The sequence below is a fragment of the Brassica oleracea genome, chromosome C5 (genome assembly GCF_000695525.1).
Source record: "Brassica oleracea var. oleracea cultivar TO1000 chromosome C5, BOL, whole genome shotgun sequence".
Classification (NCBI taxonomy): Eukaryota; Viridiplantae; Streptophyta; class Magnoliopsida; order Brassicales; family Brassicaceae; genus Brassica; species Brassica oleracea.
Window position 1 is genome coordinate 19,995,376 of NC_027752.1, and position 26,160 is coordinate 20,021,535.

The 26,160-nt window shown below is 35.0% G+C and overlaps 3 protein-coding genes across 4 annotated transcripts; 2 read left to right on the forward strand and 1 right to left on the reverse strand.

The window, feature by feature from the left end:
• The first annotated feature begins 4,076 nt into the window (after positions 1-4,076).
• Positions 4,077-8,559, forward strand: LOC106343640 (CSC1-like protein ERD4). 2 transcript variants are annotated; one of them, XM_013782908.1, is made up of 6 exons: positions 4,077-4,795; positions 5,242-5,399; positions 5,483-5,758; positions 6,763-7,586; positions 7,656-7,839; positions 8,001-8,559. In XM_013782908.1, the coding sequence occupies exons 1-6, from the start codon at positions 4,525-4,527 to the stop codon at positions 8,382-8,384; spliced, it is 2,097 nt and encodes a 698-aa protein (XP_013638362.1). In that variant the 5' UTR covers positions 4,077-4,524; the 3' UTR covers positions 8,385-8,559. The 2 variants fall into 2 exon arrangements, with proteins under 2 accessions (XP_013638362.1, XP_013638361.1); XM_013782907.1 differs by having other exon boundaries at positions 4,079-4,795; positions 7,656-7,911.
• Positions 8,560-15,306: 6,747 nt separating this feature from the next.
• LOC106292915 (phospholipase A1-Igamma1, chloroplastic-like) lies at positions 15,307-17,172 on the reverse strand. Its single transcript, XM_013728579.1, has one exon. It carries the CDS (start codon positions 17,017-17,019, stop codon positions 15,430-15,432), a length of 1,590 nt encoding a protein of 529 aa, XP_013584033.1. The 5' UTR covers positions 17,020-17,172; the 3' UTR covers positions 15,307-15,429.
• A 4,659-nt stretch (positions 17,173-21,831) lies between these two features.
• On the forward strand, positions 21,832-22,938 carry LOC106343947 (photosystem I reaction center subunit psaK, chloroplastic). The gene is made up of 3 exons (XM_013783310.1): positions 21,832-22,087; positions 22,392-22,475; positions 22,549-22,938. The coding sequence occupies exons 1-3, from the start codon at positions 22,004-22,006 to the stop codon at positions 22,774-22,776; spliced, it is 396 nt and encodes a 131-aa protein (XP_013638764.1). The 5' UTR covers positions 21,832-22,003; the 3' UTR covers positions 22,777-22,938.
• The last annotated feature ends 3,222 nt before the right edge of the window (positions 22,939-26,160 follow it).

Genomic DNA, 26,160 nt, shown 5'->3' on the forward strand with positions numbered 1-26,160 from the left:
ACATTGAAACCACTTAGAATTGGATTGACTCTTAAATACTACATTGATTTGACTTAGGATAGAAACATCCTTATCAAAGACGCCGAGAAACTCGAAATGTGCACTCACGCATCCACCGCCGAAAGTGAAGGAAGAGACTTGGCTTGAAGTCACCACCGTAATCAGACCAGCATGTCTCTAATAACCTGCACAGAAATAGTTATACAAAACTACCAAGGATGCTCAAGTGAGCAACAATGACACTGGGATGTGAGCTTCAACCAAATGATAACATTGACACAACCCAAAGCGAACGCCAGAGAACTGCATCGACACTTTCCACATACGAGAAATGTAGAAGATTACTATGACTCGAAAATAAAAGTGTCCAGTGTCAAAGGAGACAAGAAATCCGATAGGACCAAGAGACAAAAACTTCGAGAAGAGATCCAAACCATCTTCCAAAGTTACCAGCAAGAAACGAAGTAAAGGAGATCCAAAGTGATAAGAGGTAGCAGGAGTCTCCCAGGGCCATAGATGACCGCTTTTAAAACTACAAACCAAACCCTTGTGAGCCTTGAACCGGGTCAAACACCAACTTTGCCGGCATACCTCAACTTGAGACTCGCCTCTGAGGTAATGAAAACCTTTAAAGTTCACTTAGTCACAGTAACAAAGAATCGGTCCTCAGCGACATCAAAGAGAGACACAAGACCAAGCAGCATGATCGCACGACACACTAAAACCAGATACGACAAAGAATCACCGCAAACTAGAAGGGATGGAAGGACCTTCTCACTTCCACCACGAGCAGCAAAGCCCAAAAACAAATCTAACCAATTGAAAAGCGATCTACTTCTTGAAACCATAAACACCGACTTAAACCACCAGGAATCACACCGTCGCCGTGAAACAAGAAGAAACAGCGTCATCGTCCGCTCGAAACTCTTTGTGAGCGGAGAACAAAACGAAGGCAAACCCCTAACCCATAATAAAGGGAATATCGTATGGGGAGGAAGGAACTAGCGGAATAACAAAGGAAAAACAAGGGAAGAAGAAATGATCGCCATAGGCGTCGGTGTCGACGCTCACGCACTAACCGGCATCAGCTGCGAAAAACAAAGAGCTTTCTTCTTCTTTTTTCAAAAGAATTTCTTTTTGCCTTTTTTGATCACCGCGTCATTATTCTTCTTGACTTAGCTATTTCTCCTTTGTTTAAGTCCACATTTCCCCTAACAATTATACAAATTTGCAATATTTTTACTCAAAATTAACTTGACGTTTTGAGGGGAGGGGGGGAGAGGGGGGAGAAAACTCTAAATCGCTCAACTAATCATTAGTCATAGTGGTTAATTTTTCATTGTAAATTGCATCCATAAACTTGTAACAACCTGTCCCGTGGACTCCACCCATCCCGTGGACTCCGGACCGGTCATGCAGGTCACCGACCCTAACCCCTCACTCGTCATATGGAAGTGTTTTTAAATGGTGAGGTCTTGGGTTTGAGTAACGCCAAACGCATCAATAACCTACACGAGGAAGTCAGTGATGGCTCTCATGAGAGGGGTTAGGGTCAGTGCCATGCAGGGCCAGCCTGGGCCCATGGGGCGGGTAGTTCCCACGGGGCAGGTTGCTACCTTGTAACGCCCCGACCGTCCACGACTAATGGGCCACCCACGCCCGCTCACTCGGCACGTGGACCTCATTCCGTCTGACGAGTGGTGCGTTAATTTTTCCAAGGCCTGAAAGTCTGGTTTACTAACCTTGCAATCACAAGATGACCTTTCCTCGTGCTTTGGCCTCACTCGCACGCTATCGCGGATCACTTCCCGATAGATCACCTATCCTTCCACTACTCTAGCTCAAGCGCGCTTAATTCTGGAGTTCTAAACGGATGTGTGCCGGAAAAGGTAAGCGCACTTTGGTGACATAGGTAGCCAAATCAATTATCTTAAGCCTTTCCATATATCATACCTCTGGATGTTACAAAACTAAACTGAAAAAGTTATAGAAGTATTGGGAATGGTTATTTTAGCCAGGTCCGAAAATCTAAACGATGATTCACCTAAAAAACAAGTTTGGTTTGAGTCCAGATTTATATTAAAAACATATTGGATATTTTGGAATGCGAATCTCATTTTGTATGCAAGTTTTATCTGAAATCTTATTGGATACTCAAATTATTTGAAAATTTTGTATATATTAAATATTTTAGATATATTTCTAGTATTAAAAATCCTTTTCAAAAGTTGTAGATTTGAGTTTTTGGATATAGTTTTGGATTTTGGGTAAAATTTTAGATTTTTAAAATAGATTATAGTTAGTTTATTGACCAGAAAAATAGATTTTCAGGTATTTTCAAATATTTTTAGATATTTTGAGTATTTGGATATTTTATTGCGCGCGTCTTTGAATTATTCAGAATTTTTAGGTTATAAATATGCGGACCAATCTAATTGTGACACATAACCAAAATTTACCGGTATTTTACAAATATATAGTTTTGTGATCTAGCCGATTTGGAACCGACCGGAACCAACCAAACCCCAAACCAGAAAATTACAAGTACATTATAGGATTTAAATATCTAAGACTCCAAGGATCTGAATCTGTAGAAAACCAATTTGGAACTGATTCGAAGACCAGAATGTCGGTTCGAAAAAACATATTTTTGAAAAATGAAATAGGAAAAAAGAAAAGAAGAAACAAATGAGACGTAGTTGAATTAGGGTTCATCCTTGGGAAATCAGCCAATTCATACATCAACAGAGGATCGCGGTCCCGATCAGTACATACATTCGATACCGATGCTAAAACATACATCAACTGGCGTTTTTTTTTAAAATTTCATACATCAATCCACACTTTTAGGTTAATTCATACATTGACCCTCTTGCCGTTAGTCAAATTATAACAGTGTCTTATGTGGACTTAACGGGTGATTTTGTGGATTAATAGGTTTATTACGTGGATTATTATACATAGCTTAACCAAAAATGACGTCATATTTGGCTCTAATTAAACTGTGTCGTTTTGTTTATTCAGAAACAAAAAAGACCATCTTCCTCGTTGATGTCGCGATAGAAGAGAAAAAAAAAACAGAATTTGAGAGAGAGAGAAAGAGAGGAAGATACGAGATTGTGAAGAAGAATTGCGAGATTTGGTGTGACAAAAACGATTAAGAGGAGCTGAAAGCACGCATAAGAGATAATTGTTGGAATTAGGTAAGTTGAATCCTATTATCCGAGAAAATTAATGGGTTTCTGTTTTTGATAAATAAATCATTCGGACCAGGTGTCCTTTTCTTACACCATTCGACAGAAACCCATTAATTTTCTTAGATAATAGGATTGAACTTACCTCATTCCAACAATTCTCTTTTTTGCGTGCTTTCAGCTCCTCTGAATCGTCTTTGTCACACCAAACCTTGCAATTCTTCTTTGCAATCTTGTATCTTCCTCACTTTCTCTCTCTTTCAAACTTTGTTTTTTCTTTCTCTTCTGTCGCGACATCAACGAAGAAAATGGTCTTTTTGTTTCTGAATAAACAAAATGACACAGTTTAATTAGAACCAAATACTACGTCGTTTTTTGGTTAAACTGGACATAATAATCCACGTAATAAACATATTAATCCGCATAATCATCCGTTTAGTCCACATAAGACACCGTTATAATTTGACTAACGGTCAATGTATGAATTAATCTAAAAATGTGGGTTGATGTATGAAATTAAAAAAAAAATGTGAGTTGATATATGTTTTAGCACATGTATAGAGTGTATGTACTGATCGGGACTGCGGTTCTCTATTGATGTATGAATTGGCCGATTTCCTTTACATCCTTCTTCCATAGAGTCTCTTTCATCAAACACCATCTTTAACCCATATTTATTTTCATCTCTATATTTTCTCTTAAAATATAAAAACTTTATTATAGATGTGGATTTTCTCCAATATATACATTTATTATATAGTTCTTCTATTTATAGGAAAAAATATAGAAAATTGATATTTATATTTCCAAATACAGAGGCAATAAATAAATTTCTCTATATTTCTTCTAAAATAGAAAAATTATACTGTAGAGACATCCATTAGAACAAATCTATTTAGATGATGTTTGGAGATGTACATCGAAGATCCTCTTAAACACGCACTTCACTCTCTTATTAGTACACCTCATCATCTCCTAACCGTTTAACCAATTCTTTCCCTATCCACAAAACCCATTTCCACAGAACAAGCAATACTCTTAATCTTTCTCCGAATTTCTTCTATATTTTTCTTCTCCTTTCCTGTGAACAAAACAAACGAAAAACCTTTCCTCTCACCTTCAATTACCTGAGGAAGGAAGAACAACGAGAGACCTCGCACCCACACTTTTATATCTCTCTTTAATTCACAGCCTTCAACGACAAACGGTTACTTTTGCTTTAAACGGCTACCTTTTTCACTTTCCCTTGACCATAACTCTTCCCCATAAAACTGGGCGCGCTTGAGGAATAGAGAGAAACAGAGACACATAGCCAGAGAGAGAGAGATTGATGGAACTTGAAGCGTTTCTTCTGTCCTTAGGGACATCAGCATTCATCTTCCTCGTTCTCATGTTCCTCTTCACCTGGCTTTCTCGTAGACCCGGAAACGTTTCCATTTACTACCCGAACCGGATCCTCAAAGGGATGGATCCTTGGGAAGGCAGCTCCTTGACCCGAAACTCATTTGCTTGGATCCGTGAAGCTTTGACTTCCTCTGAACAAGATGTCGTTAAGTTATCCGGCGTCGATACTGCAGTCTACTTCGTCTTCTTGAGCACTGGTTCGAACATTCTCTCTCTCTCTCTCTCTCTCTTTCTCTGCAGCTTTTGTTTGGTTGATTTCGTTGCTTCTGATCTGGGTTTGGAGTTTCATGTAAGAAAGTTTTAATCTTTGGAGACAATTTGATGAAAAAACACGTTTCCTTTTGTTTGTATGTTGTTGTCTATGTTTGCTCGGTTTCCACCGACACATGTCAGCCCGCGATTGGTTCGTTTTTAATTTTTTTTTAAATCAGACCCAAAAAAAAAAAAAAAAAAAAAAAAACCCAAATGGGGGTTTAGGTTTAATCATGCTAAGTATGTTTTTATCTTTATTACCTGTTGTTTAGTACAACGAAAAGACAAAACAGTTTATTTCTTATGGATATGTTCAGTGTCTTCTACGTTCCTTAATATTGTTGACAAAAGTGTTTCTGATGGTCTTGAAATTGGCTTTTGTTTGGAACAGTTCTGGGGATCTTTGCTTTGTCCAGTCTTCTCATCTTACCGATTCTACTCCCGTTAGCCGCTACGGACAAGAGTATAAAGAACACAAGGAACGTAACAGACACCACAAGCAAAGGAACGTTTAGCCAACTTGATAATCTATCAATGGCTAACATCACAGTAATTTAAAACAAAACACTGACTTCATTCATTCAACTTTTGTTTTATTCCTTTTAATTAATGCTTTCCTTTTGGTTTTCCAGAGAAAGAGTTCAAGGCTGTGGGCTTTCCTAGGAGCGGTTTACTGGATATCTCTGGTCACATATTTCATGTTATGGAAAGCTTATAAGCATGTCTCTACATTAAGAGCTCAAGCTCTCATGTCTGCTGATACAATTCCGGAGCAGTTCGCTATTCTTGTTAGGGATATACCTTCCCCACCTAACGGACAGACACATAAAGAGTTTATAGATTCTTTTTTCAGAGATATATACCCCGAGACATTCTACAGATCGCTTGTCGTCACAGAAAACAGAAAGGTATCTTCTTGTTCTGTCTTAAAGTTTTATCCCTTTTTTAATTCTTTCGCCTACGAAGCATGTTTTGTCGGGAAAACACGATTTTAGGGTTTCGGAAAACCTGGATTTTATGGTTTTGGAGAAAATTAAAACTTATGAAATAATTAGATGAACTAAATCTCGGGTTTTTGTTTTCATTTATTTTTATATAAATATTTTATTTTTAATTCTAAATTGATATATATTATAATATATATGTGTCTATCAATTTTTAAAACATAATAAGTTTACTGTATATTTTTTTCATTGAATAGATTGTTTCAAACTTTCACATGTATTTGTATCTTCTTCTATATATATTTTTTTGGATTATTGCTATATATATAAAGATTAATATTCAAATATATTGTAATATTTCACAAATTTATAAAGTTTTTAAAAAATTAAAATTTTCGCTTCATAGATTTATATTATCGAGTAAATAATAAACATTTAGTTTTTGTTTAATTTTTAAAATAACCTATATAGTTTAAAATTTGTGTTCATTGGTTTAAGGAATTAAAGATTGATCATTGTTAGATAATATGATTTTTGTTATTTAAAAAAAAATCTTTATAATTTTAAAATTTAACATCGACAAATATTTAAATATTTAGCATATAGAGGTATAGTATATAACATTAAATTATATATATTTAATTTATACTATATATAAATCCAATGGATCATCTATTGTTTAAATCCAATTATTGATAGACCAATAAAAATTTCTGGTATGTCCAAAATTTAAATGATAAGATTATATATTAAATGTAACATGATTTTCTAGGAATATGTCCATTAGGTCTATTTTAAAAAAAATCACATATGAATCAAGGTTATGAATTTTGTTTTAATATACGAGATTTAAAATTATATTGAAATGGGCTGTACATTGTACAGGTTTATGGACCGGCCAATAATGTCCACAGTATGGGCGCCAGACAGACCATTTGACAGCTCTACCTATGTTTCTTGTTTTGTAGGTTAATAAGATATGGGAAGGGTTGGAAGGTTACAAGAAAAAGCTTGCACGTGCAGAAGCGATATTTGCAGCGACTAGTAACCGACCAACGAACAAAACAGGCTTGCTTGGTCTGGCCGGAAAAAAAGTAGACAGCATTGAGTATTATACCGACCTAATCAACGAGTCTGTAGCCAAACTAGAGACAGAGCAGAAAAAGGTTCTTGCTGAGAAGCAGGAAACAGCAGCTATTGTCTTCTTCACCGACCGAGTTACTGCGGCTTTAGCCGCACAGTCTCTACACAGCCAGATGGTCGATACATGGACAGTGACCGAAGCACCTGAGCCTCGCCAGATCCTCTGGGAGAATCTCAACATCAAGTTTTTCACTAGACTAATCAGACAATACTTGATCTACTTCATTGTCGCGATAACCATTTTGTTTTACATGATACCTATCGCGTTTGTCTCTGCGATCACCACTCTTGCGAATCTCCAGAAGGCTATTCCTTTTATAAAGCCGGTTGTGAAGATAACTTTCATAAGAACCATCCTTGAGTCTTACCTTCCTCAGATTGCGCTCATCATCTTCTTGGCGATGTTGCCTAAGTTCCTCATGTTCCTCTCTAAATCCGAGGGGATTCCTTCGCGGAGCCACGCCGTTAGAGCTGCCTCGGGGAAGTACTTTTACTTCTCGGTCTTGAATGTCTTCATCGGTGTGACACTTGCAGGGTCTCTGTTCGACAACTTGAAGGCTCTTGAACAGAAACCCAACTCCATTGTAACCGTTTTGGCTACTAGCCTCCCTAAGAACGCTACTTTCTTCTTGACCTACGTTGCTCTCAAGTGAGTTTTACTTCCTCTCGACTTATATAAAATAGCATTTGTTCTATAAATGTTTATTGAAACTTTCAGGTTCTTTATTGGCTATGGTCTTGAGCTGTCACGGATCATACCGTTGATAATATTCCATCTGAAAAAGAAGTATCTATACAAAACCGAAGCAGAGGTCAAAGAAGCTTGGTATCCAGGAGACCTAAGCTACGCAACTAGGGTTCCCAGCGACATGCTCATCCTCACAATCACTTTCTGCTATTCGGTAATCGCTCCTTTAATCCTTGTATTCGGCGTTATCTACTTCGGTTTAGGGTGGCTCATCCTGAGGAATCAGGTCAGGCTTTCTCATAAAACCCTATTAGGTTTAAGCAATGTTTTCAGGTGATCTTGATCGGTAACAAACGTGATTTTGATCTATGGCAGGCGCTGAAGGTGTATGTTCCGTCATACGAGAGCTATGGAAGGATGTGGCCACATATTCACACCCGCATACTAGCGGCATTGTTTCTGTTCCAAGTCGTTATGTTTGGTTACTTGGGAGTCAAGCTATTCGTTTGGGCGACCCTCTTGGTTCCTCTCATCGTCATCTCTCTCATCTTCGGATACGTGTGTCGCCGAAAATTTTACTTAGGCTTCCAACACACGGCTCTCGAGGTGGCTTGCCGTGAGCTGAAGCAGAGTCCAGACCACGAGGAGATTTTCAGATCCTTCATTCCGCATAGCTTGAGCACTCACAAACCAGAAGATCACCAGTTTAAAGGCGCAATGTCTCGTTATCAAGACTATGCTGCAATATCAGCTGCTTAAGATTTGATTCCAGTCCCTAATTATCTCATAGATTTGTTTTCTTGGTTTTTTTAGAAGCTTTAATTGTTTTGTGATTTTAGGGTGTACTTAGGTCTTTCTTTGTATGTGTTCTTCAGTTGTTGTAACTTGTGACTTTGTAGAAGATACCTTTTAAGACAAGCAATCAATTTAGGATTTTAAATTTCTTTTTATATACTAGGAACTGGTTGGAAGATTATTCAAAATTTCAAACGGCAATATATATATGTTTTCTTCTACGCTTCTTAGATAAAGTTCACAATGTTTAATGAAATATCAAATTGTAAACGCAACCATCTAAACTATTAAAACATGAGTACAAATATAAATTGATCCTGACTTTTTCTAAATATTTACTAACCACATTCACTGTTATTTAGAAAAGGCTTTCACGTATGACAAAACGATTTGGCTCATTAACCTTTGTTTGACCAAAATGTCGTGAAAATCCTAACCACAAAATCTGTAACCAAAATGGGATTCATCTTTATATCACTGTAATCTCAATATCTGCATGAAAAAAATTATATAAATTAGTAAACTGAGATTGTTAAATCATTTTTTACAAAATCTAATTGCACTAAAATTACAATCCAGAACTAATATATAGCTTTAGTAATGAAATTGTAGATAACATCACTAAACCGAATTATATGTATTACATGAATTAGATACAATTTTAAAACCATTTGGTTTAGCTAATATATTAATTGTCAATAAATTGTATCCGAAATTAATTTTAATTTATTCTTTTCAAACAGAAAATCAACGATTGTAGATTTTCTAATTATTTAGTTGGACATAGTATTAAAACAAGATATCAACTGAATCGGAAATATCAATTCAAGTATCAAATCTAAACTAAATCTAACCGTAAAAATCTTTGCCAAATATTCCTAACATTTAGTATATTCCTATTCTACGCAACTTGCAAATCAAGCTTTCAATTAATTTAGTTTGAAAGTTATTAACGACAATATCTCACCTAAAGAACTATATATACTATTCACACTACATTGACGACCACATTCACATTAATATCAGAAACAAAAAAAATGTCTACCAATGTTTCACACCTCTCAAAAATGTGAAACCATTTAAAACTAAATGACAATCTCAAGCTCAAGTCATTATTTTGGATAATTTATTTTGGTCAATGCAGGTTTCAGATCCCCACAACCGATACATGCGTAGGGTTTTGGTGAACTGATTTCTATTTTGTATCCATATTTTCATTCTTATTGTCAAATATTTTATTGCTTTTGTTTAAATCATACAGTTTCATTAGTTTTATTCTTTTAAAAGTTTTTAGTTTCATGTTTTAGTTGTTCATAACACTATCATTCACATAACATACCAGTTATGAATCAATCGATCAAGTTAAAAGCAAACAAATAAATATAAGGCTGGACCTATCGCATTTCTAATCGTATATGTTCTACATTAATTTCATCTCATCTCATGAACTAATCATTTGATAATTCAGTGTTATAAGAGTTAAACTTCGGCAGTAATTTACTAACTTTGTGGTGTTCTATATGCTCTGTTGTCTTCTTGAAAGTTCAGGTTGAGTATCAAACAGAATTGTAAGGAGACTAAGGTGAAGAATTACAGCGTCGAGATGAAGAATTTACAGTGTCGAGATGTTTCTGCAATAAATCTCTATAAATTTAGTCTGAGTTTAATAGAGACTAAGGTGAAGAATTTACAGTATCGAGATGGTGTTTCATGAGGCCATTCTCATAGACCAAGTGGGAAACTTGCTTCATAGCATTGAGTTTTCTGTTAACTGTTTGGAGATGAGCAGCTGCAAACCTCTGCTTCTTTCGGCATCTAAAAAAAATGTGAACGAAAAGGAAGCTTTAATAATTTAACTATGCCAAGATAAACACGCTGCATATTTAAAGTGAATCAATCTTACTGGATGAACACCCATTTGAATTTAGAATAATATATAAAACCCTCCAATGATATAAAGATAACAAAAAACAAAAATCCAACTTTAAGTCAAACAGATCTTTGTAGCCAGAACAATAATCAAGATGATCTAGAATTAAATAAGAATAAGGAGATCTATCAAATTCCAAAGTATAAGGTTATTTGAGATAAGATTTACCCAAAACACTTACAAAAGAAGAACGATTTAATCATGCTAGGCTTCATAGATCATATGCATGTAGATCACTTCCCAAAAAAAAACACATCTTCAAAAAAAATGAAATCGTTTGGGATTTGACTCGCATCTTACCATCTAAGAAGTTCAAGATCAGTTGGGAATAGGAAGTAAACAATAGTGATCAATCGGTTGGAGAAAGAACTTCCGATTGATCGGACAAAGAAAAACAAAAACCCTTACTTTTCTCTCTAAGAAGAATTCAGCTTCTTTTTTTACTCTGAATCCTACCTAATTATTCTTTGCGCCAAATAATTGGTTAGGATATTGGACATATAATTAATTTTAGAGTAACTAAAAGTAGCCCAATCCATTTTTAATATGTAGACCCATTATAATTGTAATAATTATGTTGAAAAACACCAAAAAAGTATTAGGATTTATTTTGAATTAAATCCTAATACTTATTTAGCCTTAAATAATTTAGATTTTTGATAATAAAAAATATTAATTATATGTAACAAAATTATGTAATTAAAATTATTTTGGTCTTATATAATTGAATTTTTATGATAAAATAATAAAATTATTAAATATATGTAGATATATGGAATTCTAGATGATAAAAATATGGAATTCTATATAGAAATATGCTAAATGATGTTAATATAATTATATTTTTAATTTTTATCGATTCTTAAGAATGAAAATTTAATGTATGTAGTTTCTAAATTTAAAACATAATTAAATCATTTCTTTAAAAAATTATTTTTATATTATGATGTTTTATTCTATTCTGTTATTTCATAAAAAAAATTAGTGTGAAAAATGTTGTGAAAGTTTATTGGTATGTATTACCAACTGAAAAATAATAATTTACATATAAAATAAATTGAATATATATGTTGTTCTAGATTTTAAATTATATAAAAATCAAAATGTAAATGATATATTTAAATAGTTACTGTAAAAGAAAACTAGACATATATAGATTAATGAAATATTTGTTGAGACAACCAAATATGTTATTATACAAAAGGTGAATTACATATGATATTGTTTTGATTGTTTGAATATTCAGTGGAAATATGTATAACGCCGTATAAATACATTTGAAAAGGATAATCAGTCGATCTCTGGACAATTAGCAGTATCAAATAACCTAACACATCGTCACATGCGATGCGACAATCATTTTCAAGATGTGGAGCAGATGATGAAACTATAAATCATGCCATCTTTGAGTGTCCCCCATCATTACAGACATGGGCGCATGCAGCAACCCCAACCCCGCCACCATTGTTCCCTACCACGAGTCATTATGCGACATTGATTATCTTTTTTGGAGGAAAAATGACATAGAAGACCCGGAATTGGATAAAGACCCATATCCCTGGATTATGTGGTATATTTGGAAAGCAAAGAATGATAAACTTTTCAGAGGAATAGACAGGGACCCCTTGGAAACTGTCTGACATGCTTAATTTGAATGTCATGCTTGGTTCGAAGCAAACATTAAACAAGAGGAACAAACAGTTAGAATAATCCCGGAGCAGATAACAAATTCAGAGAGATGTCTAATAGATGGCTCATGGACACATGATGCATTCTTTAGTGGTTATGGATGGACATGGAAAACCTCAGGAGGAACCACTCAGCTATTGGGAGCAAGAAACCAACGACGAAGAATCTCACCACTTCATTCGGAGCTTGAGGCCTTTTTATGGGCAATGGAATGCATGCTTCAACTATCGACGTGTCAGGCTTTTGGCACCGATTGTAAAGATCTCGTCTCAATGATTCAAGACCCAGCAGCATGGCCCAACTTCTCCACTGAACTAGATGAGCTGCAGAAGCTGAAGAGCAGATTACCAGAATTCTCAATTGTTTTTATTCCTCGAACTGAAAATGTATCTTCTGATTCATTAGCTAAGATAGCAAGATCCTTTCATAGGAACTTGTACTACATTGGTTGTTATATTCCGGTCTGGTTCCCCAGACCACCTCAAGTTTGAGTAATAGATCAGCAGTTCGATGTCAAAAAAAAAGGATAATCTGTCGTATTTGATCTATAAAATATAAATACAATTACAAATGTATATTTATAAGGAATTACAAATTATGTAACTGTATCACACTTTTTATCATGGGGATTTCTCAAAACTAACTTAAAACTCCATTTGAAATACAAAAGCAAACCATATATTCAATCAAATACAAAACTAATCTAAAAAAGTAGCCAAATTACTATTTACATCTTATGACCAAACAAAAAAAATAGGAAGTTATTTTATGATCTTATCATTCAGAAGCCTACATTTATTAGAGAGAAATCTAGTGGGTATAAATCTACGAAGAAGTCTACATTGTAGACTTATTCCGAAGTCTATATCGTAATTTGATCTAATAATTTTATTTTTAAAATATAAAAAAATAATTTCTGTGGATGTTTTTAAAACATCAATATTAAACAAATATGAGGTATAAAAATTAAAATTTAATATAATTGAACAATTTAAAAGAAAATATATTGATTTAGTTAACCATGTGTTGGACAATGTTTATCAAAGGCTGGGCGAAAAACCCGGATCCGAAGAACCAAACTGAACCCGATCCGAAAAAATAGTACCAAATCCGAACCGAAATTGATTAAATATCTGAACGGGTTCAAAATTTTGGTATCTAAAGAACCGAAACCGAACCCAACCCGAACCGAAGTATCTTGGTTACCCGAATGTAACCGAAATAGATTTATATACCTAAATATATTACTTATTTTTAGATTTAATATATATTAAAAACATCCAAAATATATAAGATACTTTTATGTTGTCTAAAATACTTGAAAATATACATAAACTGTCAAAAATAAATATCTGAAATAGCTAAAATATATTCAACACACCAAAATGCTTGAAATATCTATTGATTTTCTATCCAAATATTCAAATCAAACCAATTTATATGTTAATTTTAGGTATTTTGACATATATTATTCAAATTTAAATGGGTTATCCGAACCTGAACCGAACCCGCAAAGATCCGAACCGAACCCGAACCGAAATTTAGAAATACCCGAATGGGACTGTAATCTTTAAACCCAAAAACCCTAAACCCGATTAGATCCGAACCGAACCTGAATGGGTATCCGAACGCCCACCCCTATGTTTATAGTTTAGAAACAAAATGTTCTAATAATGATGTCTTTTAGGGTTAGATTCTTAGGGATAGATTTTAGATTTAGATTTTTTTATATTATTGACTAAAATTTACATATTAATGTTGAGTAGTTTATGTTTTGTATATTTTGATATTTGATACAATAATTGAAACTTTTTTATTATCAAACAAACATTTAGGGTTTGAGTTTGTGGTTTAGCATATAGTAGACTTACAATAAAATCTACTTCATTTTAGACGTCTTTTGTAGTCTACAAAAGGTCATTATTTTAAAATGAAATTTAGTTCTTTATGAATAAATTGTAAAATCATATACTATAAATATTAAAAATTATAAAACAAGAAAATTAGTAAATCGTATATTAAAATTATTAAAACAATAAAAATAAAGAAAAAAAAATATTGTTTGTAAATTTACAAAGAAGTCTGCTCATGAGCAATTTAACCTAATCGGATTGAACCAAGTCAATTTTAACATAATCAAATGTAAACCAAAACCTTTCAACCTTATTACCCAACATATAAATATGATTGTTATGTTTTTTGGGTTAAAAAACCCTAATCCACACAGTTTTCTCTCTTTGCGATTTCCGGAAAGATTTATAGGGAACCCCAGCCCATACCGTTTCCGCCGCTTAAATTAGATGATCACACTTATACAAATCTAAAAAAAAATAAGTAAACAATAATAAATATAAACACTGCAAATTGAAAATAATACTGCGCACCCGTGCGGGTGTATGTTATAAAATATTATATGTTAAACATTTATTTTACACAATTATATTTTTTTGGAGATTTGAGATTGATGTATTTTGTTCAGTTTGTTCGGTGTCCAATTATAAAAGTATGCTGCTGTTAAAATTATCATTTTATTTGGTAATGTAAACATTAAAGTCAGTGTTGAAATATTTGAGTAATAAGATAATATAGTGGGTGTTTTATTAAATTTTACTAAAACATGGTGATTTTACGAATATTTAAAAGCTATAATAATATATTCTTTAAACAGTAATAATAAAAACTATTGGAAAGCACACAAATATATATATATATAGTTATGGTAATTCAAATTTGAAAGCCCAACATAATTAACTTAGTTAGACTAATTGGGCCACTCTGTCATAATATTATGATTTGTGCATCATATTAAAAAAAAACGTGGACCATCTGGTAAATATCGAAACCCATCATGCTTAACCTTATTACCCAGCATATAAATATGATTGTTATGTTTTTTTGGTTAAAAAAACCCGAATCTACACTGTTTTCTTTCTTTGCGATTTCCGGAAAGATTTATAGCGAACTCCAACTCACACCGTTTCCGCCGATTTAATTAGATAATCACACTTATACAAATCTAAAACAAATAAGTAAACAATAATAAATATAAACACTGCAAATTGAAAATAATATCCGCGCGGGCGCGCGAGTCAATGTCTAGTTATGCATTACTTTCACAACTTAGATCTATTTTCATTGAATTCAAATGTTTGATTTTTAAACAGTTTACAATTTGATAGACTTGAATTTTAAAAACTTAATTAATTATAAACCTTACAGAATTAAAATTGCAATAGTAAATTGAAAAAAAATATCCGCACTTAGCACTGGTCAAACTCTAATATACTTCCACAACTTGATCTCTGTACATTCACTTTAAATGTTGTAACCAAAACTCACAAAAACAAAACATTCAAAAAACGAACAAATGGAATTGAAATATATTATTTTTCATAAGCTATAAATTGGTCTTGGTCCGGTCGATAATGGAGAGGGGATGTCTTCTGGCGCACGGACCGGCTTCACCCACCTACCGGTCTGTTTGTTAAGGATCAGACCCTTATGTGCCACTTGGTACCAACACTCAGGTATTCTCAGATGATCCAATAACATATCTGTGCTCTTGTTCACAGAGGCAACGTCTCTCCTGGCGTTAACCCTAAACCCTGATTTCTTGCGGTGGAAGCCATCCAAAACATGGAGATACACCTCTAGATTGTGACACCCCGCCAGATCAGAATCTTGTTTTATATAAGGGGAACTGAATACATCTAGCTTAAGCTGCGTTCCAACGTGCCTGTAGACCCAGCTGAGCCTCGAAGTTATGGGGTTGAGTTTGTTTAGAACCTTGTTGAACACGATACCTGGAAGTTTAGGGACAATGTCTTGCTTATTCACAACACGCAAAACCTTAACACCTAAACTGTTCATCCTTTCCTTGAAAGCCAAGTTACCTACTCTCGGCGCACCAAACGAGATCACAGAAACATTACCAGATAACTCCGGAACATCTCTGGCTGCCTCGTAAGCGTTCATAAGAGCCAACGCGCCTCCAAGACTATGACCGGTCACGGTTAAGCTCACCTCTTCGCCTCTATCCGTGAAAAACTTCACTAACCGCTTCACTTCCTCCATTGTCTGCTCAGATGCACTTTCTTTGTTGTACCTTGTGAGCTCGCTTTTGGAGTTGTAGATACTGAAGAACCCGCTTTGCACCTTGACCACATTCTTGCCATGTTCACTTTTACAATCGAACGGCTCTTTACTAGTTCTAAGATCCATGAACCATTCAGTAGGAGTCACGGTTCCACGCCACGCCACAACAATGTCTCTCCGACCGATCCTTAACGACTCTCTGTCTCCACTCACAGCGACAAAACCCATCCAGTTCGAGTCTTTGCTCCATGTCTCTCCCAAAGATGATCTTAAGAACCACTGGGGAACATCGACATGAGACATGGCGTAGATGTATTTGGTTACCTTGTAGCCATGTCTTGTTAAACCAAGCTCTTCGAAGAGTTTGTTCCTGTTGTATCTACAGCTTCCGCAAAACTCAGATAAAGGATCGAAATCGAGTGAATCATAGACTGATTCAACGAACTCTCCATATTTGGTTATCTCTCTCCTCAGCCATGGATGCAGAGGATCAAGAAGATTCTCCCAGTTCTTGGAACCGTGAAGCTCACGCCACGCTTTGGATATGTTTTCCCTTGGAGACGCAGCTGGAGTCATCATATCCCCGCGGTCTAGAAAATCAGAGGCTGAATACTTTGGAAGCTGAAGCAGATAAGCCAGAGAGTTGGTGGCGTCGTTGGAGATTTTGCAGATCCTCCTGGCCGTTTGGGCTAATTCTTGTTCTTGATTTCTTGATTTCATGTGTGTGAGGCGTTTCTTGGTTGACAAGAAATTCGGAAGATGTGACCTGACCCTGATCTTGATAGACTTCCATGCCAGCTTGAGCTTTTGCTTCAGTTTCCAGGATCGTTTTGTTCGTCTTCTTCTTAGCTTTCTCAATGGAGTTTTGATCGTTGACTTCTCCATACTTTGACTTATCTTATCTGTCGAAGAATTATTCAAGTGATGTAGAAGTGTTATATAGACGAAGGAGATTGATATGTTTTGGAATTGATCTCTAAATGTTATTCAAGTGATGTGTGTTGTAGCAAGAAGGAGATTGATATGTTTTGGAATTGATCTCTAAGTGTGTTATATAGACGAAGAAATCTTATATGATAACACGCGCATATACTGTATGTAGCTTCTAGGAAGACTCAAAATCATTGATGAAGAATAAATGTTTTGACCCGGTCCAATTTATTACATCGTTCGGTACGGACGGTGACTGTCGGTCTAATACTCGGTTTAGTTATAATTATGAGTAAGCGCAAGTGATTAACTAATAAAATCAGTCTCGGTTAAGATAAACCAGATCCAACAACTCCATCTAGATGAAATTAATTTTCTAAACTTCTCTTTGATAAGAAAACGACATCTTCAATTTTTTCTACTTAGTTGGTCAAAGTAATAATAATACGCCTTGTTGACAGTGTCTTCTTACCATTTATTCTTTGGCAGCTTGATAATTTTAATAGTTACGGCTGCTTAATCATACATACAAGAGCAAGAGTCTGCTGTGTCGGCTTTTGTGTTAGGTTATGTAGTTCCAATTTTCTTGTTAATAACAGGCCAACTAATGATGATTTACAATCTTATAAATATTCTGTATTCCTATATGTAGATAGGAGCATTTACATAAAAGCAAACACAATATCTGACTATATATTTTATAAAAACGTACGTATATTAGAATGGAATTTATTTATTTTTTTTGAATGAATGTTAAATTTTATTCACCAAAAAAGCCTTTTTACATCCTGTGTAATCCTCTTTAAAAACTAAGATCAAACTTTAAAATATTTCTAACATTCTATTTAAAGTCTTGTTTGAAACCAAAATTGAAGAGCAGTCTCTAAACCTCTCCTCTTCCTTGTACTCATCAAACTCAACTTGTTTCTAATCCCCTTCTCAGTAAACTTTTGTAGCATGGCAATAGGTAAAGGTTTCTCCCCATGCCTGATACGATTTCTCTCCCTCAAAATAGCATAGATAGCAGCCTGGAAAGCATATCTAATGCAGAACATTCCCTTTTTATCCAAACTTCCACTTGTAACTATCCTCACCAATGAAGACCAGTTGATGGAATAGATACCCAGCAATATACCCTTTGCGAGATACTCCCATAGCTGTGAAGCATAAGAGCATTCGAAAAACAGATGATTGCGAGTCTCTATAGCAGCCTTACATAGCACACATGCAGTATCAACTCCTTGGCTCCATTTCATAATCCTATCCATTGTGGATAGTCTATCCTTTATAGCCAGCCAGGTTGTAAATGCAAATTTGGGAGTTGCTTTTGCAAACCAAACACCCCGAGACCAGTCACACTGCACGTTAGTCTCCCTTATCATCATCCAGGTTTCATTAGTTGAGAAAGCCCCTCCGAATCCCGACCTCCGTTTCCAATTACTGACATCATCTCTCTCACCCTGAATATTACTTCTCACCGAATCAAGTATCCTTTCAACTTCTTGAAGAATATCTGATCTGTGGCGCCTTCTTCTACGCAAATTCATGATCGCTTCCTCGAGAGTAGCCTCCTTTCTTATACCCAAATCTATGATGCCTCTCTCACCCAAAAGATCAAACATCACACCTCTATCCGACCAGCAATCATACCAGAATGATATATGTCTTCCATTCCCAATCTCCATTTTGTAGAAATCTTTTGCAATATCCCTAAGCTTCAACATCTTTCTCCACATCCATGATCCCATTTGAGAGTTTGATTTTACTGCCCAGAAACTTCTCTTCTTCAACAAATACTTCTTTATCCATTTACCCCATAGAGAGTCAGCCGAAAGCATCCTCCAAATTAGCTTTAGACCATACACAGTATTCACCTCTTTTAAAGCTCGTACCCCAAGACCTCCTTCAATCTTAAGTTTACAGATTTCCCCCCAATTAACCTTTGCACCAGTTGACTTCAAAACTGGTCCTGTCCAAAGAAAAGAGGCACATAACTGCTCTACCTCCTTCATACACCTGCTAGGAAGTCTGAAAACAGATGCCCAGAAGTTTATTATACTCATAAGAACTGATTGAATCAACTGAAGCCTCCCCGCATATGAAAGAAACCGACAGGTCCACGAACATATTTTCCCCCGAATCCTTTCCACCAACGGAAGATAGTCAGATCTCCTCATTGCTTGGGTTAGGAGAGGAAGCCCCAAGTAGCGCACAGGAAGTGTACCCACAGCAAAAGGAAAGTTGACCAATATACTACTCTTTTCCTCCTCTTTAATACCAGCCATATAGATAGTCGACTTCTCAAGGCTTATACACAGTCCCGACCATTTCTCAAACCCATCAAACACTGATAATGCCCCCTCTATAGACTCTCTTGTCCCTTCCACAAATACCATTAGATCATCCGCGAAACACAAATGAGTAAGAGAAAGGTTCTTACACCGAGGATGAAACTGAAACCTCCTCTCTTTCACTGCCTTGTCTATTTTGTGTGAGAGAACATTCATGCACAAAACAAATAGGTATGGGGAGAGCGAACACCCCTGCCTCAATCCCCTCTTGCTCTGAAAATACCCCGCAAGCTCTCCATTCACCTGAACCGAGAACGAAGGAGTAGAAATGCAGAGTTTGATCCAGTGAATATATCTCTCCGGGAATCCTATAGCTTCCAGACTTTTGAGCACAAAACACCACTGCACTGAATCAAACGCTTTTGAAATGTCTATTTTCATCACGCATCTCGGCGAGACAGACTCCTTTTGATAATCTTTCACCAACTCTGTTGCTAATAAAATATTTTCCATTAGCAACCGACCCTGAACAAAAGCAGATTGACACTCAGAGATGATGCGCGGGAGCAACCTCTTTAGCCTGTTTGCTAAGATTTTTGAAACCACCTTGTAGAGCACATTGCAACAAGCTATAGGCCGAAAATCTTTCATCTCCAGTGAATCAGTTTTCTTTTGCACAAGAGCTAGGATTTTCGAATTTACTCCTTTTGGTAGAAATCCATATCTAAATACTGATTGAACAACAATAGTGAAGTCCTGAGCAACAATGGACCAGGAGGTTTTGAAGAACTCACTGGGAAAACCATCCGGACCAGGCGATTGGTTAGACGGCATAGCAAACACAACTTTACGAATCTCATCTGCAGTAACCTCTGCTTCCAACAGAGTACAGTCTTCTTCTGAACACCGAAATTCCAACAGCTCCTTCAGTTCTTCAATAGATGCACCAGTATAGCCATCAGGTATACGGTTAAGAAATTCAGAAAAGAATTGAACTGCTTCTTCTTTTATATCCTTCTGCTGAGTAACCGTGCTCCCATTTTTACACTTTATCTCCCGAATGGAATTTTGCGCTTTACGAGAACGAATGGCATTATGAAATGTCGTATTATTTTGATCCCCCAATTCTAGCCAGTGAAGCTTCGCACGCTGCTTCAGAAAATCCTCCTCCAGACTAGCAATATGAAGCCAACGTTCATAAGCAGCTGCTTCTTCCTGAATAGCCAAGTCACTTGGCATAGCAAGAGTCTGATTTTGCTTCTCACATAACAACCCGTGCGCTTCCTTTGCTTTCTTGGTGAGATTCCCCAACTTCTCTTTTCCCAACTCCCGAATGAGTGGCTTCAACCCCTTTAACTTCTTTGAGAAACGAAACATAGCAGAAGTTGAATGGAATAGTCTCGGAGTCCCATCCCAATACTCCCTCACCAAGGGAAGAAAAACTTCCAATTTCCCAATAGCATTTACATATTTAAACGGCTTCCTCAGCTTTTCTCCAGTAGGAAAGAGATTGATCTTACATCGTAGATGGTCAGAGCAACCTCCCGCCTCAAAGATTGAATAAGCAGACGAGAACCTCTGGATAGCAATATCATTAAGCAAAACTCTATCCAGCTTCTTACAAATAACACCCACCTCTCTCTTATTGCACCACGTAAATTTAGCTCCTTGATAACCCATATCAGAAAGTTTGCAGTGCAACGCCATTTTTTGAAAATCCCTCATACCTCCTGAAATTCTACCAGCCTCCAGATAAGCAGAACTCTCTTCCCCATCCAAAATCTCATTAAAATCTCCTACTATCATCCAAGCTTTACCACTAAACATAGCAGAGTCTTGATGATGACACAAATCCTCCCAAAGTTCTACCCTATCTTCAGCCAAATTTTTTGCATAAACTCCAGTGTAAAGAAAAGCTTCTTGACCCTGCAGCTTAGAATGGAATTTAAGACCAAACAGTTTGACTTAACTGATCCTTTAATTTTCGGTCTTTCATTCTTGGAGTTGGTAGAAGCAAAAGAAAAACACAACATTGAATTTTCAATTTTTCATCTAGATTTCAATGTTATTGTGGAACTCAAAGTAAATTAAATTAATTAATAGTTATACTGTGTGAAATAGAAGTAGACCGGTTGACCAAATAATTCATTTGAGATTTCGTTGAAAGTAACTGAGGATGAAAATAATTGACTAAGCTCGAAAGTCTCTTCACGGAAAGTTCGTCCGAACGTCGATGACTACTAAATCAATGTCTGAATGATGTGTATACTTCCTATTCTCAGTTGTACCCCTTTGTCTCGTAAAATTTACGTAAGATACCACTATCCCTAAACTTCTCAATTATAAATGGGCCTCAAGTGAAACCCGAATAAGAACAGGTTCAGAAACAAAATCTGCGGTGTGAATGTGATATGATAATGACACGACAGCCTTATCTAGAGTTAAAATTCACCAATAGCTATACGACGCGTCAGCAAGAAGTAACAAAGCAGAATCCATTCTGTGATCGCCAAAGCCACACGATGATTCTTGGCTAAATCATTTTAAAGACAAATAAGAAGAAAAAAACTGGTATAATCATAAATCTGCAACACAGATCGCCCAAGATAATACAAGTTTTTTTCTTCGCGAAAATAAGTCAGAAGAAAATGGCGAGCACTGTGATGACTACACTGCCTCAGTTCAATGGTCTTAGAGCCAGCAAGATCTCTGCAGCTCCTGTTCAAGGCCTGGTTAGTAATTTTCATTTGTTTTTAGATTTAAAAAATGTGATTTCATCATCGTCTTCTCACTTTTATGAAACGTACAAGCATTAACAATTTTTTTTTGCTTAAAATTTAAAAATAAAGAGTTTGACGGTCAATTTTGTCGTTGATTATTATATGTTTTAATGGTAGATTCATTCGAGATTATTTGTCAGATTATATGAATAATTTTTATTGATCTAGTATCAAGTATATCACACTGTAGAAATAATTTGTTGTAAATATCCTAAAATTAATTAATTCTTGATTTTCTTATTGAAAAAAATCATAGGCAACTGTTCAGCCCATGAGACGCAAGGCAAATGGAGCTTTGGGTGCAAAGTGTGGTGACTTCATTGGTTCATCAACAAATCTGGTAATTGAAGAAAAATGAAATGAACATTTATTCAAGTTTAAGCAATGATTGATGTTAGATACTCTCTAACTAGATAATGGTAACGTCGACAACCCTGATGTTGTTCGCGGGGAGATTCGGACTTGCACCATCAGCGAATAGAAAAGCAACCGCTGGACTTAAGCTGGAGGCACGTGACTCGGGTCTACAAACGGGTGACCCAGCCGGGTTCACGCTCGCTGACACTTTGGCTTGTGGCACCGTTGGTCATATCATCGGAGTCGGAGTTGTTCTTGGCCTCAAAAACATCGGTGCTATTTAAAACTTCTTTATTGTGTATTTGTAACCATTGTAGATTTCTAAAACAAAATTCTCAAGAGCCTGAGGGGAGATCTAATGAAATCTTTACATGTCTTTATGTTTATAATGTTTGCATCGCATGCATATGTTCAAATAGAAAATACCACCAGGCTTGGAAGTTTTACGTGAGCTTCTAACAAGATATGAGATATACATTCATCAGATCATCTTCAAGATTATAGTTTTTTAAAACGATAATGAATACTCTGTCCAAAGTGGATGCAAATTTTCTTCTAAACTTCCCTATAACCTGAGCAACTATATCTCCTTTGGAGAGATATAACTTTGGTAGCTCTGGCAACGTTTAAGAAAACCTGATTCATTTGCTTTTCGTTCAAGATTTGTTCAGGCAAATGTGACAACTGGACGCAAGTTCCACAAGCACTCCCCAATTTCCCTTCACAGATCTTTATCCCTTACAAGATACGCCCAATTAGATAAAGCCTAGGCCCATAAAAGACGTAAACTTTTAGTAGCTTTAGGTCTTAGAAGCAAACAACTTGGAAAAATCAAAATCGACTTCTGTGTATTCCGATCGATGTGTACTGTTCCGTATTTTTGTTTATTTAGTCGAATCGTGTGCATGTGCAAACATCTGGAGTCAAACTCGGATCTAGCACATCCAAGCGTTTCTAAGGAAGAATATAAACTTTGGCCAATATGTAATAAATTGGTTAACTTAAACAATTACAAGAGCTGAATACACAACTGAAATTTGAAACCAGAAAATAAATCTTAGAATGCAACTAGATTACAATATTTTTAATATTTTGGAATGGAATGACTAGAATGGTTGATTCCATTAGTTCCATTTTTTTTTTTACCATTTGCTATGAATGGAATGAAATGCTCATTCTACCAATTCTAAGACTAATTAGATAAAATACAAAGAAAATTATTCCATAACAAATTTGTTCATGAATGAATAGAATAAAATTTATTCTATTTTCGGTTGTATTTCATTCCTATCATTCTATTTATTTGTGTTCCATTAATTCTATTTTAATTTACTAAATAGAACCCGACAAAATGTTGTTATTTTTTTATTTGGGATTTAATACTATCAAAAGAATGAAAAATTTGTCTCAGTTGAGCATTGAAACCAAAAGCAACAATTGCCAAAAAAAGAAAGAAAGAGACAAAGCCATATGAGTTGACAAAAAAAAAAAAAAAAAAAAAAAAAAAAAAAAAAAAAAAAAGACAGCCATATAAGAAACTTCCACTTGTGTCCTACTATGAACTTCGTTCGAGGTATGGTTTTTTTAATCAAAATTTTATGGACGTGCGGAGAAGCGTTGCGTAAGTGCAAAGTACATATTGTAGACTGCTACAATGTGTGATCTGAATAGAAGAACTATTGAACTTAACTTTTTCTTTTTGTGGTTGGAGAAAATTTAACACTTCTAATAAATGATATTATAATGAATAATATGAGATTTTTTTTATCTGAGAAATAATAACATCTTATAAAGAAAATGACGTGCAGTTTATTATTTTGTTGTAGTCAAATGAGGTTGGCTCAACCGGTTATAGGAGTGTTGCTTTCAACGCTACCTAACCGAGTTGTCATAGGAGGTACTGCTAGGAGAAGAGATGGTTTACGTTTGTAGACCCGCCACATAAAAAGTCATTTAAAACTAGTCTCCGATCCTACGAAGATTAGAACATTTCTAATGTAAAAAAACTATTTTTACCTCTAAAATAAAATAATTCCATAATGGATTTGGTTTTTATTCTAACCCTACTCTATTTTATTTTCTATTTTTTTGAGAAAAATCTACTCTATTTTGAAACACAAAATGAAATAATAAACAAAAAATAAATACATTATTTTATTTATAGAATAAATCTATTTCACTCCATCGCAGAGTAGAAAATGAAGTAGGTTAGAGCATTTGTTACTTCAAACTTTTTTAAAGTAAAAATTAGAGTAGGATCAAAGATGTCATCTCTTATATATTAAAAGACAAACATTTGACATTAATGTGTTCACACGATATTCGCCACATGACAGTTTCACAATGATTTGAGAATGAGTATGCTGACGTGTCACGTGTAGAGAGTCTTTCAGCCAAACTCTACATAATTGCGTTCACACTATGTATTACTTTACGTTTTTTTCAATATAAAACTCACATACAAGGTTACACGGGTTATAAAAATGTTCCACACAGGAAGACAATTTGAAAAATATACTAATATCTAGACTTATTTTATTTTTACTTAATTTTATTTTAAATTTTTTATCTTTCATGTGTTATTTTGAACAAAGATGTCTTTTAATGTTACTTAACGGTATATTTATATATTTATATATTTATGAAGTATTTTAATACTATTATTTTATATACACATACATGTGCACATTGACGTGAGCACCTATATAACTAAATATTCATTACAACTGAGAATTCTAACTCTCTTGGAAGTTAGAATATTCATTTTTCTAATACTTCCTTTCACCATCGACCAAATTGTAATGAAATGATTTGTCTTAATAATTTTTTTCTTTTCCTTCAACTATTATCTAGATTTGATTTTTACTGCATTTATAAATTATAATATGAACCATTGATTCGACATCAGGACTGTCTAAAGTTCATATAACATGAAACCAAATAAATAATATTAGTTTTTGGTTAACACTGAAAACTCAATCATTTTAACCGAACAAACCAAAATACATATGGATTTAAAATTGTAGTTATATTTTAGTAGATTAAAAAATAAAAAATCCAACCTAAAACCAAACCGATATCCAGATTAAACAGATCTAATGTTTTCTTATCTTAGAAAATAACGTAATTAATAATCTTATTCCGAGTAAGGCGCAGATTATTACCTAGTAGTTATTAAACAAAAATCTCTTAATACTTTTTTGCTTTACTACTTTTCAAATTAGTTGGTGATTTGTTAACACAAATTCGGGATAGTGCGTACAACTAAATCGTAGATGTAATATAAGAAAACAGATGTAAAACAAATCTTTATAATATGTCCTTTTCAGATATCTTGGACCGGATTATTTAATATACAAATATCCCCAACATGTTCACCCACACACCCACCACGGTGGACTTGGACAATCCCAGCAACAGAAAGCTGCTTTTAACTTTTCTTCTTTCTTAACAACAGGATTGTTTGTGGAAACATGTTTGGTGCAGTACGCTCACACTACAAGAAAACACAGTTTTAGCAAGGAAATTTAACGAGGAAAACTATTCCTCGTGAAATTACAATGACTTAACGATGAAATTGCGAGGAAATAAAGTTTCGTCGTAATGGCCTTGTAAAATACCGAGTAAAGCTTTTCCTCGTAAAATCGTCGTAAGTTAACGTGGTTTTT

Bases quoted from the DNA above. Each gene is read 5' to 3' on its own strand.
- LOC106343640 (XM_013782907.1), top strand. From the start codon at position 4,525: ATGGAACTTGAAGCGTTTCTTCTGTCCTTAGGGACATCAGCATTCATC. The intron at 5,759-6,762 runs GTATCTTCTTGT...CTTGTTTTGTAG, and splicing joins TCGTCACAGAAAACAGAAAG to GTTAATAAGATATGGGAAGG. The intron at 7,587-7,655 runs GTGAGTTTTACT...TGAAACTTTCAG, and splicing joins TTGACCTACGTTGCTCTCAA to GTTCTTTATTGGCTATGGTC.
- LOC106343947 (XM_013783310.1), top strand. From the start codon at position 22,004: ATGGCGAGCACTGTGATGACTACACTGCCTCAGTTCAATGGTCTTAGA. The intron at 22,088-22,391 runs GTTAGTAATTTT...AAAAAATCATAG, and splicing joins CAGCTCCTGTTCAAGGCCTG to GCAACTGTTCAGCCCATGAG. The intron at 22,476-22,548 runs GTAATTGAAGAA...CTCTCTAACTAG, and splicing joins TTGGTTCATCAACAAATCTG to ATAATGGTAACGTCGACAAC.
- LOC106292915 (XM_013728579.1), bottom strand. From the start codon at position 17,019: ATGGAGAAGTCAACGATCAAAACTCCATTGAGAAAGCTAAGAAGAAGA.